General features: G+C 35.2%; 1 protein-coding gene across 11 annotated transcripts in view; it reads right to left on the reverse strand.

Moving 5' to 3' along the window:
- REPS1 (RALBP1 associated Eps domain containing 1) overlaps positions 1-22522 on the reverse strand; it is a 62321-nt gene that overhangs the window by 26575 nt on the left and 13224 nt on the right. For 10 of the 11 annotated variants that reach the window (XR_014589574.1, XM_083857293.1, XM_083857298.1 and 7 more), the window contains exons 2-8: positions 20063-20186; positions 15998-16197; positions 10584-10737; positions 4287-4414; positions 3642-3804; positions 3272-3335; positions 2266-2420 (exon numbers count right to left, since the gene is read on the reverse strand). Coding sequence is in view for 10 of the 11 variants with exons in the window: in XM_083857293.1 (XP_083713419.1) it covers positions 2266-2420; positions 3272-3335; positions 3642-3804; positions 4287-4414; positions 10584-10737; positions 15998-16197; positions 20063-20186 (988 nt within the window). In the remaining variant the exon portion in view is untranslated. The remainder of the gene's footprint in view (positions 1-2265; positions 2421-3271; positions 3336-3641; positions 3805-4286; positions 4415-10583; positions 10738-15997; positions 16198-20062; positions 20187-22522) is intronic. The other variant, XM_083857299.1, reaches the window with a different exon arrangement.

Consider the following 22522-nt stretch of genomic DNA (forward strand, 5'->3'; position numbering starts at 1 on the left):
AATGGAAAAAAGCAGCACTTTTCAAGTGCAGAGAAGTGCAGAAGACTAATGGGAAACTTTCTAACAAAAGAACATTATTAATAATAGCACTGTTAATGTTTTTGAAATAAAGTTAGCCATCTTGCACGTTGGTCTAAAAGACATTCAAGCTACTTGTCTTCTTCAACAGTTTGTACATTATTCATACTGAGGCATGTCAGCAGAAGATCAACCATTTCTTTCTTTGAGAAAGTTTTATCCCATGCAAAAAGTGCGCTCAAAAAAACTCTAGTGTCACACTACATAGTTTCTATTTCTAAGACAGTTTTGGAAGAAAGCTTTATTGAAATATAACTTTTACAGGAACTGGAATGAAAACTTATTACCAAAATTTAACTGGTTCATCTTTCTAGGCCGATTCACAGTTCTTGAGATGAACTCCTGTAGTTCATCATGTCCAGAAGACAAATGTATGACTAACTTTTAAATTAGTAAATATATGCTGGATATTTGGACTGTTGTAACTAAATATAAAACTATACCCACACCAGTAACTTCATATAAAGTATTTTATTCAACATAGAAGTTTTGGCAATAAATCATGTCATGTGCTAGATAAGATTAGCTATTTCCAATGCTGCTGACCGAAATAAATAAATATGTAAATAAAATAAACCTAACTGGATAAAACCCCACAACTTTGCAAGAACTTTAATATTTCATTGTAACAATTATAACTGCAGAATAAAGTATCAATCAGATTTTACTATTTTTTAAGCATGCCTGACATAGCAAGGTAAGCTTTTAACATTCACTAAAACAAAGTAATTTCCCTTTAATACCAGAGGGAAAAACTTTTAAAAGCAGTTTCCCCTTCATACCTCACAAAAATAAGTCAGAAGTTTTATATTAACGAAGTTGCCTGTAAAATGAGAACAATAAACATACACACAACACTTTCTGGTTTAGTGTCCGATGCATAAAGTTTCCAAAACTTTATCCGAAATCTACTACCAATAATGGCAATAGAATCAAGATAAATATAAGTTGTTGGGTGTTGAGTTTTTGGGGGCTTTTTGGTAGAATTTTTTTAGTAACAACAGTTTATATAAATAAATGTTATTTCACTTCCTACCAAGATTTTTGCTTGATCACCCCTTTAACACAAAACTGGAGAGAATGGGAAGGTTTTAGACATTTGCTACGCATTAGCCCAACAAACTGCAACTATTTCTTGTGCAAAATGCTTACTCATACTGAGAACACTTCAGCAGCAGCTCTTTGAAGAGCCAACCTACTCCCACAGAAAATCGGTTCATTGTTAAAGCAGAGATAAGAAACACAGCATCTCGTTTAAGAACTCATCAATAATTTTGAGATTAAAGTCTCTGACAACCTACAAACGCAGTATGAAGAGAGTCTCCTTGAAGCATTCAGTGAAAATAAATAAAATTCTAGCAAATCATAGTATGTGTGCACTCAGAATATAACCTGACTTTCCAAGCAAAGACTGCTTGTTAAACAGTAATCTAAAGCAGCTTTAAAATACTCAGTTTCCTTTATCTATTTAAAAATAGAAAAAAATAAGATGGCAACAGACATCCTGTTTTTAAACACCGCTTTAACATTGAACAATAATTTGTTTTTCAGTTATGGGACTGAGTTTTTGGCACATATTAACAAGCAGAACTTTTACATTCAGTGGTTTTTCTGAGAGTACCGAAAGGTAAAGGGCAATGCACAGAACAACTAGGTGCCAACACAATGGACAAATCTGCTTTCAAGTCAGGAGGCAAATTTCAAAAGAAAGGTCTGTGGTACTGATTTTGCATTCTTAAGCACCTATCCTGCCCTTAGCATTGAATCTGGGAATATTTTTCAAGTACCCTTGATACTTAGAAACTCATGACATATTTTCACAAAAGAGGTTGAACAGAAAGCATACTCATTTGAAAGCAAGTCTAAAGTATGGGTGGATTGGGAAATTGAAACACAGTAACTGGTCATGAATAAAATTCATACTGTGACAATTTTGTTTTCTTCAATCTTTAAAGGACACAGGCAGTATTTCCAAATGTAATAGTGTATGTGTACTGTTCCTAAATAACTGCCCTGTACAGAAATACATACATGCTCAAATTAGCTTTAAGCAATAAGACTTCTAAAAATTGCACAATGCTTTAGTTCATATTGACAAATGCTTTCTGCGCATACAAACAAGTATCTGCTGTAACAATTAGACCATAAATTTAAAATACTGACACTTGTGCTGAACCCATATCTTACCCGTTGAGTCTTCCAAATCAATCAGTTTGGGCATTAAACTTTCAGGTAACTTTTCTGGCAAATCATACCCATTCTTCCTAGCAACTACCAGATGAAATGCAGCACAGAACTCGTCCAATGTCAGTGCACCATCTTTATCAAAATCTGACAGTTCCCTAGAGAAGGAAAACTTAGTATAAATAAAATTTCTAAAGATTACTTTATTTCCAAAAGACAGGCTTCCAATTTGCTACTTGGATGAGCAAAGTTTATCATTCACTTTATGCTACTAAACACTTCATATTAGTGCTACATGCTTTACTCTTCAGGATGCTGGACCATCATTAATAATAGCTTACAGATCATTTAAAGTCACTTTTATCTCTCCCAGGTTTTACCCATTTAAGACAGTACTACACCATATTATTGGCCTCATTTTGGCAAAGCATACTACTGAAATTATAGTGCTGAGGCAATATGATTTATTTTAAATGGGAAAATACCTGAAATAGAAATCATTACACTGAAAGAAAGATAGCACCTGCCAAGGTAAGCCATTTAATGATAGCATGCAATGAATCAATGAAATCAGAATACAATGAAAGAGAAGATTTGCACAAACTGAAAGCTGAATTTATCATCATATACCACAAACTGTATTTAAATATGTGAATGTGTACATTTCTTTTAAATTTACTTAAACATAAATGAATAAATAAATATAGATAAGGAAATAATTATTTAAATTTAAATGCATTTTTAACAATAAAAACCTCAAATAAATTGCTTCTGATTCTGAAGAGTTTAAAATTTTCTCAAAGTGTCTTGTAAATAGTACCAGCCCCAGATCCATTAAAACCCACTAAAGTAATACTGCCATAAATATGAGCAGGGCTGAATATACTACTGTAGTAGTGAAATTTTACTTAACACTTTCTAGTAAGTAATTATTAGACGTCTATCAGATAGCTGCCATCCTTCTAAACATTTATCATTAATAATTATTTTAAATAATCGTCACACTTACCAAATATGAGAAAGTTCAAGAATAGGTAGTTTTGACTTAGTGAAAAATTCTTTAGCTGCAGATCCTAAAAAATTCAACAATCATTCTTAATATTTAAGGCAAATGAAATCATTACAAGGCTCAGACCTACTGTAAAGGTGAGGAGTTATTTAGCAAAGGTTCTGGGTAAAATGGCACTAATTACTAGGGTTAAATGAAGGAAAAAGGCAAATTAGTTTCTAGTCTTTCTTGTATTACACTGAACTATAGTAGAATATTATCAGCAAAATGCAGAATTTCCTTCAAAATAGTATGCAAGCCTAAGTACAAAACAAAGTCTTTGTAACAGAACTGATGCACCCGCAATTATATTTTGTAAAGAATAACTTACCTGGTATAAATCCATTTAGATCAGGCTGAATGGTTTTAAACTGATTAACATAATACTGCCTTTGTTCATCAGTTATTTTCCAGGGATCATCATAACTACTTGATTGCCTACGAATTTCATTTGCTGTTGTAGCTGATGCTACAGTTCGTACTGTTGTCTGGTCCTGAAATGAAATATTTTTCCTCAGTATTATCTACCTAAAATGCTTCTATGAATTCTCAACTTTTTGCCTTCAAAATTCAAAGCATACTTAAAACTCACAATAGTTTAAAAACTGCAGGAAACCATCGGCAGATGGCATCTCCAGGATAATGACAGGGTATTTTTGCACACTGATACAATATGGAATGATCGCAGGTATGTAAGCAGAAAAAAAAAGTATGGCACATATGCATAAAAAGCTAAATACAAATGTTTTAAAGTCATAAAACATTGTTGACATTTTTAAAGTTAGTAGCTTTCATTTAATCATTCCAAATTAAGGCAACTCAACGAAACAAGTATCTGTTGGGCAAATAGCACTGAATACACTACAGCACAGATACACAGTAAACATCTGCAATGAAAATTATGAAAGAAAAAAAACCCCAAGGATTGCAACATCAATCTGAATGAGGCAAATCAAATACCAATAAAGTGTCACACCTGGACAGAAGCAGGATGCATGGCTAAAAGAGCACTGGTTGGTGGGGTATCTGCAAAACTGACCCAATTTTCTTGATGGGGTGGTGGTGAATGGCCAGACCATATGGGATCACTAGAAGTAGATGAGCCTGAAATTAGAAGAAACAATTCCTTTTCAAAAGACGACCTTGAAAACTGAGAAAGAACTGTGGATATGGAAATATCTCCCATCAGGGAGATATAGTATAGAATGATGAGAAAAATGAAAACCAAAGTGCACCATGGTGACAAAGTTCACTTCCTGACATATCACTCTTGTAGATTTTTACATTCATTATGTTAGCTTCAATCTGCACTAAAAAGACAACTGAGGAATGAGCTTATTGCAACACATGTAAAATGTAAATTGGATTTTATCCATTTAATAGGGTTTCAATGAGTTAATAAACACTCCACATTTTCATTTAATTGAAATAAGCAACACTTCTATGGACAAATACTATTTAAAAGTGGCATATGATATTAGCATTCAACCTCATTATCAACATTAAACTTCCTTTTTTTTTACGTTTTAGTTTGCCATTCAAAGAACAAAGTCTTAGAAATTCCCTTTAAGAATCAGGGGTTTGGCACAGACAATCCTTCTCCTCTACATCATTTCTACACTAACTTTAATCAGCTGCTTTAAACAGACTAAGCATAATAAAAAGCATCCATATAGAATGCTGATATCTGCTATCTATTAACTATCTGGAACACAACAGTTGAGATTCACCCAATTCCCTGCTATAATCTACTTCTGAAGAAGTGCCAATGTTCAATATCTTAATATTAAAATAACAGTGAAGCAACTACAGAAAGATATGGCCATCTGCTGCTCTACATGCAAAAGCATCAAAATTCTTTAAAATGGCAGTTGCAAATTAAAAATTTAGGGAACTCAGATCAGAGAGAAAACAAACCATTTAGAACAAGTCTGGAAGAATCCCAGGACTCCATTCTACTCCTGAGTTCCTGAAAGAAATGCTGAACTCCTTAAATCTAAAAAACATTTGTGAAACTGATGAATCTACTCTTCTTGCACAACTAAATGCCTTCTCTTGAAATATGCCAAATAAAGTCATACTTAGATAAGAATTTTTGCCTTGTATGCAGAAACAGACTTCCTTTTAAAAGACAGGTCAGGTTCTTGTGAGTTTCTGTAAGCCCTTCACACAACAAGAAACAGCACACTAATGTCATAAATTTAATCCTGCTAGTAAGATTTAATTTAAAGTAATAAACACCAAGAATTTCTTGTCATGGTGATGACTAAAAAAAACCTGCTATGACAGGTGCATTCATATAAAGGTAATCAATTTATAAAGCTGACAAACATCAACAATTTCAGGTTCTTGAAGGCTTTATGACACTACAGTGCAGTAAATAGGATGAAGGCAATCTGAGAATCTGAGGCACGTTGAGGACTAACATCTTAAGTGACAGTATGATTGTTAGTATACAATACTGCTATCTTATGCCTGGCAACATGCAATTACTCTTTCATTCCATAAATGAAAAATAATAAGAAAAATGCTTAGAACTGGTTTATCTTTGCTCTTTTCCTACATAAAGTAATCACAATTGTGCAAAACACATTCAAGGTTGCATTACCTTGAGTAAAAAGTAATATTTGCAGGAGGAAAATTTAATTGTATTATTTTTTTGTGGAGGATTTTTTCTTTCTAAGTTAGCTTTAATATGATGAAGAGGCACTATTAATTACTTGTTTTGTCTGAAATTCATCCTCCACTTTTAAAAGCTCCTGATGTGACCTGGAGCTTCTGGTGACTTTATCCAAAAGTGCTGAGAATAAAGATAAGGCATCTGACAATGCTTTATTTGCTTTGAGGTTCTTCTTCAGTAGTTCACCTAATTCTCAAACACTAGAAAGAAACTCAAGAGAAAAGCTCAGTCTCTTTCCACTTTATCTTTTTCAGGACTAACAGGTAGTCAGAGGTAGACAAGACTTTCCCATCAGTCCTTTTGATATGCAATGCTCAAATTTTATTTTTGATACACTGATTTTCCCCTTCTCTGCCTCTCAGGCACTGACATTATTACCATTAACCCTATATATGTTAACTCCTCCTTCACTTCTCTCAACAACAGATCTTGGTACAAATCAATTCATATCCCACTTAGCACAGGATCTGTTTCAAAGCAGTACTTTGACAGCAAAGGAAATGCCAGTAGCACCAAATTGTGATACCTTCAGATTACTTTACAGGTATTGCAAGAGCTGTTTATTTTCTCCCTTGTTCAGAAGCAAGAACATTCTTGCTTTACTGTTCCTGTTATTTACTCTGCAGTGCAATGTTTTAGGACACAGGATGGGATGGCTGGAGAACACTGGAGAAAGTTTATTAGTAACCATGAAGACCTGGATCTACACATATACTTGTGGACTATCACCAGCTAGCAACTCAATTTGACAAAACCAAATCAGAAACAGAGGGGGAAGAGAAATTGGAAGAAAACTGGGTCACAGAGAAGACTCAGAGCCATTGGTCTATTTTTATTTTATGATCTGTAACCCAATGAAGAAAACCTTCATTGGTGTCTGTGCATCTTCATCAGTAAGAATACCTGCAACACCACTTCAAATGGAGAACAGCCCAAGACCATTTATCAGATTTGAATAAGCTGGTTTAGTCTAATGCTCTATGTTTAATATGAAGACATAAATTCCTGCAGCTGCTCTATATTCTCCTCTAGCTTGAATATCTTACCAACACATTGATAACTTATGGAAAATTATTTCCTGTGGAATAAAAGCTAGCCCTTTTACTTTGAGATATAAATGGAAATGTATAATGTAAATGTTCTATCTAGTTAACATGTATTTTTCAATAACCAGACAAATATGAGTTTACTAGAACTAAATTTTCAACTACTCTGTAAGCTAAGAAGCAGTTTCCTTATCATCAATCTATGGTGAAACAAAACCAGAAGCTGAATACAATTCTGACAGTAAGATAAAATGCTGGAGAGTTCTTACAGCCAGGTAAGAGTATTCCATAGCTTGTAACAAGGCCAGCTACCATCAGTTATTGAAGTATTAACCAGGGGACAAAGGACTATTCAATCCCCTGCAAGCCCAGTAAATATCTTAGAGCCCTGAATAACCAAGGGAACTGTTAGCACAGTACATTTGTTCCGCTTCTGTCCCTGAAGTGTTCAAAAACTGCTGCAAAATCCCTCCCAAAGAGAAAAGGAAGAAGTGTGGCTTAGGGCTGCAATTTCTCATACATATTCAGACATCAACCCAAAACTCTGATGTCATGCCAAAGAAAACTAACAAATATCCTAGGACAGAAGAGAAGATCTCAGATTTTTTTTTAACTTGTTTTAGATCATTATTTGGATATTACCAACATAAATATTCTCTTTGTTTCCAGGCCCATCAGACTACAAGGTAATAAAAAATAATTTTCATATTATGACATGCCACTCAGCTATCATTTGAAGTAGGGAAGGATTCTTTCTCCCAAATTTGTCAACATCATCAACATTCTAGCAGCTGGAGCTGTAGTGCAAAATGAAATGAAAAGGTAAAAGTATGGACTTTTAGTTTTTGCCCTCTTGTAACTATAGGAACAAGAAATTCACATCTCATATACAATTCTGTTTCCTACAATGTGTTCAGTCATCCACTGGATTATTCTGTGAAGACTTTACCAGACTGGAGATGCAAGTCAGAGCAAGGACAAAACTGTTAAAAAATTACAAAGGCACCTGGAAGACTTGAGAGACTCAGATTTTAACAGACTTAACTCTGATATTTCAGCATGAGACCTGAGCTAACTATAAATATGCTACACAGGTAATCAATGTCTGTCACTGAATTTTAATTCCGGATATTAAAGTAAAATATATGCATCCTTTGGGGCTCTTTTTACAAAAATTCTTGAAGAGCGATGGTAACAAGTCTTGGCTGGTGATTTCATATTTGTAAGCACACTGAGCTAGTGTGACAGTGCCTCAGAAACCAGTAATACACATTCGGAGCATTAACACTGTCCTAACTGAACCCCTGGACAATACAGTAACAAAACCTGTAAAATCCAATTTCTTTTCCTCTTTTGCGATGAGAACACATTTTCTTCCAAGAAATTGATAACTACAGCTATAAGTTATGCTTTAGATTTCTAATGCAAGAGAAAGTGTAAGATTTTTAAAACCAACAACTGAGTTATTATGTAAATTATTCTACAGTCCAATTCAATAGAGAGCACTGTTTAACTTCGTTCATAGTGGGAGTATGAGGATGCAATGGAAGGTTTACTATGCCTAAGTCAGAATCTTCCTGTTTAAATACATCTTTCTCCAACAAAAGAAAACAGATTTGACTTTTGCCCTTCTGGTTTAAGCAACATGCTGTTTATTATCTGACCCACCAAAACATTTTCACACTTGAGGTTCCATGATTAGAGGATAAACCTCTAAATGTTTATTATACTGAGAATGAAGTGAAATACAAGCAGAAAGACCTGGGTTCTCATTTTGCTTGGATCACAAGTGAAATGGCACAGCCCTATTGAAACTATAACACATCACCTGGTTTCTCAAAAACATCTTGCACTGGAATCAAGATGGGCTTGCAGTACTGATCTTAAGAAAACTAACCAACAGGCTACCTGATTCTATCTAAATGTCATGAGAACATTACTTTTTCTATAAACACGGTCCTTAAAATGATCAAGGGCAGGGGGAAAGCAGGGGGGGGAACTATGAACTGCCTACAGCAGCTGAAATTCAAAGCAATAATTAATCATCTGCAGTGTGAAAGGCTCATCCACAGTAAATAATACAGACAATTTTTCTTAAAGTAATATATGAAAAACTACTTTATCTTTAGCATTGTCAGAACAGACAATCCTTCTATAAAAGCATTTTTGAATTACTTTAAATAAACTGTGAATGTGTTCCAGTATGGAATGCAAAATCAGAGATTACTGAGCTAGTTTAGAAATATGCTCAGACAGCTTCTGAAAAATTTACCCATTAAACATCACAGGGAAATCATCACCAAACTGAAATATTAACACGGTATTACAACTTCATTTTTAAGATAACAATATTGAACTTTTAAACACTAGGAAGAGTTTGCATATTGTCCTGCAGCCTGAGACTTTTTAAGTTAGAAAAACTTCACAAGTTAGAAATCAAACATACTTGTATTTCAGCTTTACGGAAACACAAGTCAACTGAACTACAGGAGAAAAACACTGAAAAGTTGAGTGTTGACAGTGCTTGGACTGAACCCTTAGAAGGGATTATATAAGCAATGAGCAGACTAATTTTTTTTTAATTATTATTGTAAATTGAATGGGACCTACTAGCAAACAACATTCAGGACACTGGCATAAACTTCTGCATATAACCCATTTCACTTCTCAAGTTTTATTTTCTTATCCAACCAATTCTAATAGAATCCCTCTTCTTCCATGGATGCTTAGAATTACAGAATGACAATAATTGAAAGGTAAGAGACCAATTTTGGAATATCATAACTGAAATAAACCAAGCAATCACAGCTCAATCTCAAACTACAGCCTACAAATGGAACATTATTATTTAGCAGTACCACCAAAATCAAAATCTGAATTACAATTGCTCCCAAATTTATTAAGACTACCAGGTATCAGAAAAGAAAACAGAACTTTTCCACAAGTTCCCATAAGTAAGACATATTAAGAGGGAAAGCTTTTAAATTTGAATACAGTGATACAGTAACAGGGAGGGTCTTCACATTAAATGAAGAGCATTAAAGGATGAAAAGCTTCACTGAAACAAGTGATTCTACCTTGATAGACTGGAAATGCAGAAGCTTCAGTTGTTTACATAAACTTTAAAGATATCAAATTAATGTTCTGGCAATCCAGCTAATCTACCAGAAATAAAATTCAAGCAAACAATGTGTGACCTGCTACTTTCCCTTGGAGTCCCCACATTTTCAGGTATACTGACAGCTTCTGCACAATTTCAACAGGATTATCAGTTTTTTTAAAAAAAAACTTTCCACTGGAAAACTTAAAACACGCTCTTTGCTCCCCTCCAAACCCCTAACATTTCCCATGTGACACTAATAAATGGATCTGCCATACACAAGACCACAGATTCTACAGTGCTGCTATCAACACAGACACTTGAATCTGCAAGAAAATTTCCAGGACTGGAAAACACAAAGATAAATTGCCCTAAGCTCATTTATTATATTTACCTAAGAATTCCACAACTTTGGGTTACCTCTGAAGCATAACAAGACATTTATACCTGGTTGTACTTCACTAAATGGAGCCCAAAAAGGCCCAGGTCCAGCAAGAGGTCGCTCATTATTCCCTCCGCTGGGATGGCGGTTGTGCTTCCTCCATGTATGTGGAGAGGTTGGTGGGGACTGCTGAGGTGAAACAACTGGAGATGTGGACTCCTAATAAAACAAAGGAATCTTTTAAGTTTTTTACTACATAACTAAATACATAATAGCCTATCTAAAACCATTATTTCTAGAAACAATCATCACTGCAGTTAAACTCTCATTTTAGAGAGTGAAAATTTTAGTACTTTTTAAAGTGAGGGAACAGGAGAAGTCAGGTACAGCGTAACTAGGACTGAACGCATTTATATCAAACAATGTAATCAAATATATTTTTTAACTTGGCATTCTTAAAACAACAGCAATGCTGAGTTAAGTGACTTAGCTACAAAGGAAACTAAATTATAAGACTCACTTTCACTTGTGATGAAAGTTACATTTGAAACCAGGTCTCAAACAAAATACTCACTGTGCAATTTATTATCATACCAAATGTTAATCAAATGATTTACAATTATTTACTTTCCTTTAAAACAAACCAGAATTAAGGATTGGTGAAAAAACTTTCACCAAATAGGACATTTTGTTTTTTACTATGCAAAAACAATGCAGTTTTTAAAAAAGAATGATGCCAGCTAGGATATACTTCTCTGCTATACACAGTAATGTTGCCATGACACTAAGGCTCACACTTCTCTTTTATCCCATACTGTACTATGTTCTTCCGGAACAGGTGGGAAAAAAGAGAATCACATGTGCAATTTCTACATGGAATCAGTTCTCATAAGACATTCAGATTACCCCTTTATTTAATTTCAAATAAAATACAAAGGAAAAATAATGAGAACTTCTCCACTTGCAGCACTACACATTTTTCAAGGTAGGATGTGTTATTCAGCCAATTGAGGAAAATAATAATTAAACCAGAGACAAATGAAGAAGGGATCAATCACAGCATGAGAAATGATACTGGATTTTTGTTGTTTCCTCAACAAAGGAGCTGCACTACATTTAACCTGAAGCTGAGCATACCTCAGCAGGGTGTCATACAAGACAGCTCCAACAATGTGGAGATTAATACAAGGATCTAAGATGTAAAAGAACTGGCTGTAGAAGGAGAAAAGCTGGATTGTATTAGAATAGGAATAACAAGATTGAAGGGAAGTTTCCAATAATGCTCATGAATTACTGATTTGGATTTGAATTTAATATTATAGGTAACTGATTATGCACACTACATAGCATGCCTGCGAATTGTGACAACAGATATAAGGCAGCACACGGATCTCTTACAGGACACAGGGAACAGTCAGCTATCAAATTTTAAAAACTAAAATACAATTTTTCTTGCATAATGAATGTTAATACCAAAGGCCATAAAGAGAAGACTGGATGCACAGGTCAACTATCAGACCCCTACAGTATGTCAAGTATGACAGATTTGCTTTATTCACAGCTGCCAAGCTATCCAAGGTGAGATATATCAAGCAAAACCAGGAAAGAACTCTACAAAATAGTATTAATACTGGTGACATACCACTTGGAACAAGAAATACAAATGTAGCAAAATATTTTCAATTAATGCAAATTCAAATTGGATCACAAGCAGAGAAGGATTAAGGATTACTGGTAACTACTTTATGAAATGAAACTGACACTAGATTGTTTTGTTAAGCAAAACAGAGCTAAAGTGGAATGCAATACTCTTCCAGTGAATACTGGAAGTGCCCTGCAGCAAATACTAATGACAAGGTTGTTAAATGAACAGGCTGAGCTAAGTGGGAATTGCCATCATATTCCCATGAATATTCCTACTAAGGCCCTGGAATAGTTTTCCCCAACAAAGTCAGTGTGGAATAAAAGGTTTTCCAGTTTCAAGAGAGAAACTTGATCTTTTTTAAAACTCATTCAATAAAACTTCTTATAATAATAAAATGTTAGATGCAAATGACATAAGATACCTTTTCCAGTTCTGTGCTTGTAAACAATTTAATACCAGGTATATTTTATCTGAAATTACCTGTTCAATATACAAAAGAGAAGTGCACAGAAACAAACTAGTGGCAAAATCTTAAAATAAAGTCACACTAGTTTTTATACAGTTGAAAGAATTGAAATGATCAAATTCTGTCTGCTACAGGTACCAAATTTCTTCTCCTCCTAAGGCTGCACTGACATAGCACTAAATCAGTATGACCTGGAGTGCCAGTAATATGCTTAATGCACCCGTAGGTATGGGAGTACTTTCAGTGTTATTTTCACCTGGATTTGTCAGATACATGTTTTTCAGATGTTAAAGTCTCAATAGCTACTGAAGCTAGATATCTCCTTTCCTGGAAAAGAGGTAAAAGTATCCTAAAGCATTACCTGATCAACATCAGATCATACTTAACAAAATAGAAAAAAGTATTTGTTTTTTGGCTTTGACAGCAAAACACAAAACGTCTCCAACACTGAGAACATTTAGTCACTCGTGAGCTACTTTCAGAAGACAAAAAATTCTTCCTAATCTCTACATTGCTGCTTCTCCTAAGAAAGTTTTCAGTACACTAACAATTTTAGTAACATAGCTCCTACTATCAAGGTATAGATACGGATATACACTGTGGTAGCATACCTATGTCACCTAAGTGCCTGTATAGATGCCACATTGTCAGCAAAAGTGCTCAAATCTACTTAGACTCTATTTTATAGGAAAAAGAAATTCTGCCAGAAGAAAAAAAAAAAATATTTTTGCCCAGTGTTTTATCCCCACTAGGATGCGCAGGTAACATGCTATGCAGGGAGTGACAGCATCTTTCATTACTCAGCAAGACTCCTAAAATCAGTTCTGCAGCTTCCATGACAGCTGGGCATGACTTCAGTCATCTTTTAACGATATTAAAAAGATATAAACTTCTGCCCAGTGCTATATTTATAAACTACAAAAGCTACCACAAAATCATTTATAGCTACTCTTTGGAAACACAACCTGACTGCTATTTCCTGACTCCCTGCCTCCAAGCAAAGTTCACTGAGGGAAGTGCTGAAATAATGCATTAATAAAGAAATAGTTTTAGCTAGGACATTTCAGTAGACAATATACTGAGTAAAATTCTTCTGTGTAAATTATTTGTGATTGTGAGGTATTATACTATGCATGACGAATCTCACCAATATGGAAAGCTGCACATAAATGAACTAGTTTTTAAAGATGAAGATTAAGATACCTTATGATTTCATGCAAATAGTATTTCAACCACAGCATTTTAATTAATCAATGTGTTTTTAAGTTCTGGTCACATTCTCAAAGCCACAAACAGCTTAAGAAAAAAAACAAAACCCCAAATTTGCTAATGGAGTACCTAACAAGTACATTATAAGCTCCATGACTGAAATATCCAAGCTTAACTGACATACTCCTCCAGAAGGAAGAGTGATCCCTAGGAAGATGAGACATTTTGATTTACTTGTCAGACTCCATCTCTTCGAATACTCATCATCAAAAAGGTGGCATCAGAATTCAGAATCTGAAACCCTTTCTAGATTTTATAAACCTGAATGGTTCTCCAAGCGAGGAAAATTAAATCAGTCGTTTCCATGAAAATATGGATAAAAGCTGTACCCATCTTTTATAAAATACATCAAATAAGAGTATTTATATGGTTAAGTGAGAAAGCTAGGATCAAGCCCCTTTCTCAGTTTATTTCTAACCTGGTGTCTGAACCACTAAGTATTAGACTGGGATAAGAAGGCTGCTAGAATGGTTTCATTGTGCAGTCAGAAATGTAGTATCAGCCATAGAATACTCAGTTTTACAACAGGGTGCAAATTTAGACAATACTTCCCCAATGTTCTAGACCACGAATACAACTTAGAACTGCTGGACTCAAGGCTGATTGTCTGTTACATTTGTTCCAAGTCTGTTTTCTGGGCCAGAATTCTCAAAGGACTTAGATACAGTTTCTTTATTCTGATGATCCCAGACAGACTTGTGTAAAAGACAGATACCAAGTTGCTCTTATCAGTCAAGACAGAAAGGAAATTGGGATGCACATACACTTTTGTGAATATGTGGCTTCTTTATTCTGAACTTGAAGACCTCAAACACCAGATTTATTTTTCTCTTTTTTATTCTAACATTATGGCGCTACAGATTTCTGGATCAAGTTACATCTGTTCACTAAATAAACTCAACATCATGATTGAAGCCTATAAAACAGTTTCAACCCAACTAAAACCCCACAATCAGATTTAGGAAAACTGCAATGTGCAAAGTGCTTGGTAGCTCTCTGAAACACACCTAGCCAAAACTAGACAGCAAAAAGCTATCTTGAGACCTGCTGTTAGCTCTATTTTTATTATATTCCCCATCTTCTCTTTGAAAGAAAGGAAGTGGCAGCCAAACACTGATTATGGATTTCCTCTACTCATTTACTTTTTTTTTTTTTTATATTGGATCAGTCTGGGCTATCTCCATAGAGGCTAATAAATGTTTGAGTGATTCCTTGATTCCTACAGTGACTATGGGACATTTTCAAGTTCCTCGATTCTTTACAAAATAGCCCAGAAAAAAAGCATACCACGGGGAAGAAAACAGGTCATTCAATACCTATACCCAGCAAAATTCAGCATTTGTACTCAGCTCTTGTTTGGAGAAAAGACAATCAGAAAGGATTTCCCCATGGAAAAAGAGCATCAAGACTGTAAACCCAAGGAATTATGTATGAGAAGGCACAGAGTTGTAAGTTGTTACAGTTTTCATTAATTCAGACATCTTGTCACTGAAGATGAAAGAACCAGTGAAGAAAAAGTAATCAGTTTTCTTATTATTAAAACATAAGAAAAAGCTGTTTGAAAACTTCAGTCTGTTTTTCTGGTCCTCATTGTCTCTCCTTAACACATAAACATGCTGAACAATAAAATGTGAGGCAGAGAAAAGCAATGGTAAATTTACACAATTTTTTCAAATACAGTATTTCAGATTTGCACACATTGAAGCACATCGAAGGACTAGAAATTCAGTCTTCCATGGCAATCAGTACCACTGTTCTAATGACCACAAAGCTGATGGGAACTATTTAATAAATGAGCTATTAATACCATCATGAGTACAACTATATATTTGCTATCCTAACTTACACACTGAATTTCTTCTCTGTCTCAATTCTTTGTCCATTACTGCCAATATTTTAAACACAGATTTTAAGACTTCACAGAAAAATGTTTCCTACATGCAAGTATTTTAGGGGTGGATATGGTCTTTGTATATATCAGTATGATTTTTTTAAAGAAACTACATTGAAAGTAACCTAGCTTAGAAGCCCTATCAAATTGACATCTACACAGCAAAGTAGTGATTAAGAATTCCATTTAATCTTTTAAGTTAATTTACCTGTTGATCAGTTGATGTACGCTGCTGAACTGCATCATGGCTCACAGAGCCTTTTTTGACTTGTATCCTGCCAGGTGGAGGAGGAGGAATCACACCTGAATATGAAGCTGGGTTATCAGCATCTGAAGAATACAAGGCTGTGTGTCTTGATTCTTGTTCATTCTTTGACACAACAAATCTGGGAAGAGGGAGGTCCTTTACTGTAAAAAAAAATAAAGCAGGACATTTACTATACATAAGTATGATGATTGAAAATAAAAACACTGTTCTATTTTGAAGTTAAAATTCCACACGTGACTCAACTCCTTACACATTTGAGACTGCTGCTATCATTAACCCAGCACTTGGCATCTGGAAAAACCAAATACCTATTCTGCACCAGACTTCATGATTCTGCTACAAAAGTTCTGACTTTGGTACACAAAGATGACTTCACAATGCTCCATTAAAGGCAGCAGCAACCAGGTAACTTGGATTTAGCTCATTTTTTGTTAGTTTTGTCAACATTTCATTCATTACATGATTTTCAAAGTTTATCTACCATTTCTAGAACATATAAAGAATTAAGAGTCTTCATATAGAATGGTTCATCAGCATAACAAATGCTAAAATACTGCAGTATATTCAGCATCATCTTTTGGTCAGCTAATGCCATGATCATATTTACAACAGATAATATAATCTAGTTGTATCACGGAGTGTGACTATCGCTTAAACATCTATGTATGCATACTTTTCTACAACAAAAGCTAAATTAGCTAATTGGGAATACTGGAAATACAACTGGAAATATTCCAGCATCACCTCACTTTGATATGAACAACTAAAATGCAAAGTTTCTACAAAATGCTAGGAAGCCCATTAGCTTTATGTAACATGGATCAGAGTAGCCCAACATAGAAATGAGACTATGTAAACCTTCAATTTCCCACTGCAAGACTCCTACCATTTTTCTCCCAACTGCAATCTTCTCAGTGCTCCACTCTGAATAAACATAAATTGTGAATTTGCTGTACAGCTTACTTGGAAATTATGTCTCCAACACAAAATTACAAGCATGGCTCAAATTTAATTTCTCTTGCTGACTGCTTACGTAAATTACTTCTGGTACTGAGAATGAGTCAGTGGTACTACAACTATATTAAAATACAAGATGAAATTGCAAACTGTTTATTACATGAGCACTGTACCCCATTCTGCAGCAGGAAAGTAACATAACTAGACAGCAAACCACAGCCAACCAAAAAGTCAAAAAGCCACTGCATACAAGTGAAAATGTATATGTCTGCAAAACCAGGAAAATACAGACACCAGATGATCCAACTGACACAGAGGAAGTCTGTGCAATCAGCTGTGCCAGCACAAGTCACAAAATAATAGTTCAAAAGAAACACAAAATACTCTACTGTCTTCTTTAAAAGCAAGACTAGATAAATATAGGTTTGTTTAGTTGTACTAAGTTCCTACATGACTAACCTGCTATTTTTACCTCTCTCCTCTCTGACTTTTTCCAGTAACAGCAGAAAAATCTCATTTCAACATACAATATTTGTTACCATTCTCAATTATAAATGTGAGAGCTGTTATGAATGGAACTAACCCTTGATACTGAATATACTAGAGTTCTCCATACTTTTTATGCCCATATCCTTTCTAATATTTTCTTCCACCACAACCAGCATTCCATGCTTAAAAAATAAATATGGCTTTGAAATAGACACTGCTTATTCATGTCTCAATTTTTAGCTTCTTGGAAGGAAAATTTTCTGGGACAAAGGAACAACAGCTTTGGGGGTTGCAGTATAATAACTAATGCCAGTATTCTTACACTACTGCCCATCTAAGTAATCAAAAGAGCAGTTGGACCACACTTATGTTAGATATAGTATTCAAAATTTGACTGAGTTTCCACTTAGCAACTCAGACAAAGCAAATTTCTTGTCTCCTAACAAGACACACACCAAAAAGCAACAGGAACAAGTAGGAAGGTGAAACAAAATCCCAAAATAAAAGAATGAAAAAAAAATTAAGAGAATTAATGAAACATGCATAAAATGAAGAGCTAAAAAGTAGATGTCCAAAAATATAAGCTTTAACTAATTTAAAATGTCTGAAGAGAGAAAGAGTATACAGCTTAGTTTGGGATGGCTCTAACAGTTCATCTCCAAGACATCTCGGAGATGGAATGTGGGCAAAACTAAGTTTGAAAAGCTCAGAATCATTTTATCAGCCTGCTGCATTTTAGTTGTTGAGTTAGCTGTTACAACAATGCTTGGATCATTCTAGAAGCAGGAAATTCATAGATAGGACTGGAACCACTGCAACCAAGGCAACAGACCATAGCTAAAAACAGTTAGGGTAAAAATAAATATTCTCTCTATTGTACTTGGTGTATTTTGTATGCTTGGAACCAGTTACAGAAAACGATTCCTAGAAGTTCAGAAATCATTACATGTATTTCTAATATTGTCATGAACCAAGGATATTATCAATGTGTAATTAAAGTCCCAATCGCTGTTAACTTTATAGCAACATATTTTATATTTTGAATTAACTCTGTACCTTTAATTCTTTTCTTCAAAATTTTTGTGATTTCTCTTTTTTTTTTTTTTTTTTTAATAGAAAAGCTCTTCTGGTTAAGGTACCTCACATTAAAATAAAACCAAACTTATAAAATACCTGTAAAAAGCCTACATACAGATTTGTCTTTCCCTTCTCCAACAGGCATGTGATGAGAAATTCCACAATTGTTTGATCAAGTTCCCATTTTATCAGTATTAGGAGTTGAAGGTTCTTTTTCCAGCTTTCTAATTTTAGGGCATTCTACTACAACTTGCTAAAGCTTTAGATTAGGAAACACATCAGGAAAACTAGGGAAATGGTTTATAAACACACAGCAGCTTATAAACAGAAAGGAACTTGAATACTAGCAAAACGTTGACTAAAACAATGCACTTTTCCAAAAAGCTACAAAACCCCATGAAAGCAGTATAAACAGTTTGTATGACCCTAGAATAAACATAACTGTGAAAGCATACACAGTAATTCCTTTCTTTTTTATAGCTTTGTCAAATACTTCAGTCATATCAGGTTGTTAACAGTCTCCTTAACTGCTGTTTAATCTATATCCTTTAGACACAAAAACCTCCTAAGACTTTTTTTATTTACTAGCATATAAAAATCATAACATTACTTCTACAGACATGAAATATACTAGGAAAGTCACTTTAAGGCAAAACTGTGCTCCAAAGATATTTTTAGCTTGTGAGTTGTGTACTATAATGCAAGGGCTATAGTGCCTTAAAACTCATTACTTCATCTTCCTAAATCTCTTTTCATCTTACAGAAGAACAAGGACATGGATCCACTTATCTCATTCAGAAGGCTACAGGAGAGCTCTACATCAAAGCTGTTCCTGCAGCTCTAAACCATCTTCCTAGAATAAGCCTTCCTCCTGTTTCACCTATTTCACCACCCACACCACAGCTGACCTTTGAAAAGTAGGGTAACAGGTGATTTGGCTGATAACAGACTTCAAACATCTTTCACAGGTCAGGTTTTTCACTTGGAAAAATCTTAAACTAATCTTCATATCTGCTCTTAGAAGGGCAAAAACCGTCAAACCAAGTGCAAAGAAATGTAATGTTAGAAAAGATAACCTTCCATTTGTCACAATCAAGGCTTCGGAAACCCAGCAGCTACAAAAGCCTGCAAATGCTGTATTCTTCCTCTCCTTCCAGTTTACATTACTCCTCTTAGTCCTTTACTCAGAGGACACAGCACACAATTTCTCACATCAGTAATCTATAGAATTAACTTGCTCCTATGTAGTAGGTACAAGCTGTTCATGTGTCCCATGGTGAATGCCACACTTAATGAGTAAAGTACTTCAACTTTTATTTACTGCACAGACTCTCTCAAGTCTCTCCACATTTTAAAATTAACAACATGTATAAAGACATATCGCACTAATTTACAAGGTTACTCTGTAAGAATATGTGAGCCAACTACCAATAACTGCACTCAGCAACCCCATCCCCCCTCCCCCAATTTACTGTGATTTACCTGTATTTAAGCTTTCCACTCTTAGAGGGAGACCAGACTGGGCCACAGCAACAAGTTTCAAAGCAATGTAAAATTGACTTCTTCCAAAATATCCAAGTCTTGTTGCACCACAGAGCTCCATAATCTGAAATGAAACACAGTTATTTATAGAAAGAAATTTTATACACAACCGCTGTACAGATTTCATACATTTCAGAGTAGCATGCCATGTTTTCAAACATACTGACTGCATCCCATTCATGACCTGCAATCTTATTGAAGGGCATTCCAGCTTGTGCCAGGTCACTGATAAGGTACTAAGCATTACACATTCCAAATCAGACTCTCAGAGCTAAATGATCCAGACTGCCTTTTTATCTACTGAGCAGTCTCATCTAGACTGCAATGTTCCAAATGAGACACAAGGATGCTCTTGGAGTATCACAGTGAAACACTTGTTGAAATCAATACAGATTGCATCACTGCTTCTCTCTCCTCAACCACAGTTCCAGACAATCTGGTGGACAAACACTCTCGGTAATCCTAATTACTGTTTTCACCTTCATTTGCCTAGAAATGGCTTCTAAAAAGACTGGCTCCTCAGGGACCAAACTGCAGCTGACCAGCATGCAGTTCCCCAAATAAATATTCCTTTACATTCCTGAAGATGACCGTAAAGTCTTTCTCCAGTCGTTGAGATGCAACCCTGATCTCCACAACTATTCAAAGAGAAAGATGGCTTGCAACATTAGCTAGTTCTCTTGACATGCTCAGAAAGATCTAATCTCATGGATTTGATATTTCTCTAGAGACCCATCATCTTTTTGTAATACTACTAGTTTCTCTCCTGCAACCTCATCTCAGGCACAGAAATCCACAAAACTTTGCCTGTGACCATCAGTGCAGAAAATCTCAGACTAATTTACATCCATGGGCATTAATTTCTGTCCTCACCCTTCCCATCTGAGCTCAGTCGTGTTCCCTTGTTGGCAAACCTGGTCTCTTGTCACATCTGCTCTTCTCCTAACTACTGGAACGTGCTATTACTGGACTTAGTGAAAGCTGCCAGAGGACACGGTTCTGAGAGCAGAGGAGCCCCTCTGGCAGGCAAGTTCCAGCTGTAGAAATGAACTACATTTTCACATAGCAGTAACTGAGCCACCCAATGCACGAGCTCTTAGCCTGTGTACTTCAGCACCACTGGATCAGAAAACAGACTTTGGTAACTCCATCCAATGAATCAGATGAGTTTATCAATTACAGCTGAGGAGACATAGTTCAACAAAAAACTACTTGGTTATCTCCTTGCCATGCACCAGGATTCGGGAACCTCACGAAAATAAGCTGCTGTAAAACCCATCACAAGACGGTGCAGGAAGTTGACGAACGCTTAGTTCCAAAAAAGTCACAAGAGGACCACCAGGTTTAGGGCTGTACATGCATCTCAAATCCTGCTGGACAAAAACTATTGCATTAACTCAGTTGTCTGCGCCTGCATCACACTTCACACACTGTTCCGCGGCTCCTCTGTTATTTGTATTTCCCCACTGTAATAATTCTGCCGCATGATGTCTTGAGAGAAGTCAGGAGATTACAGCATTTTCCAAAATCCATTGAATAAAAAAATTTCAACAGGTTGGTTGGACTACAAAAAGTGCCACCAGGAAAGGAGTGAGAGTGTAAATTGACAGTTGACAATGAAAATAAAAACCGAGGCATCAACATCTAAACCTTTACTCTAACTAATGCCAAAAATATTTATACAGAGTTTAAATAACTAGTAGAGCTTAAGCAGTGGAGATTCAAGAGACAGCTAGGAATCAAAACCAGTGTGACAGCAAAAGCAATTCCTTTTTAAAGCATTGTATGCTGGAAGACTGATGGAACATCCACAACTTGACTACAAGCAAAACAGAAAAAGCTTGTGGATTCAATGGCCTAACACCAACAGAAAAGTTAACCAGACTTTCATGAGTCTCATGAAAAGCAATGATAGAAGCATTTTGAGCTTATGGAATCATCAGGCAGTAATGGCTTTGTACAATTTCAAAGCCACTGCTGAACTACGAATTACCTTTTGTTGGAGCTTGTAAGTACTGCCAGAGTGAAAATAACCTCAGTTCAAAACCGAATAAATTCGGTTAATAAATAAACTAAAAATTAATAACTAAGCTACTGTGACAGGTAAGTATAAAAAGGAAAGTCAAGCATGGATTCAAAGTAAATATATATAAATATGCCAAATATAAGTATCAAGAAAAGTAAAAAGCTAAGGATACAAAAAAAAAAAAAAAAGGGAAAACCCCCGCCCCAATCCTCCCCCAAAAAAAAGAATGCTCTTCTACTGCTGAACAAGAGGTGTCAAAAACCACTCATAGCTAGCTAAAGGAGACCTCTATTTCAAATACAGAATATAACCTAATTAGAAACATAAATGAAGGTTGAGTAAAATCATTAGATGGAAACATCTAGTGGAAATCC

This window comes from Zosterops lateralis (assembly GCF_965231275.1).
Source record: "Zosterops lateralis genome assembly, chromosome: 3".
Taxonomy (NCBI): Eukaryota; Metazoa; Chordata; class Aves; order Passeriformes; family Zosteropidae; genus Zosterops; species Zosterops lateralis.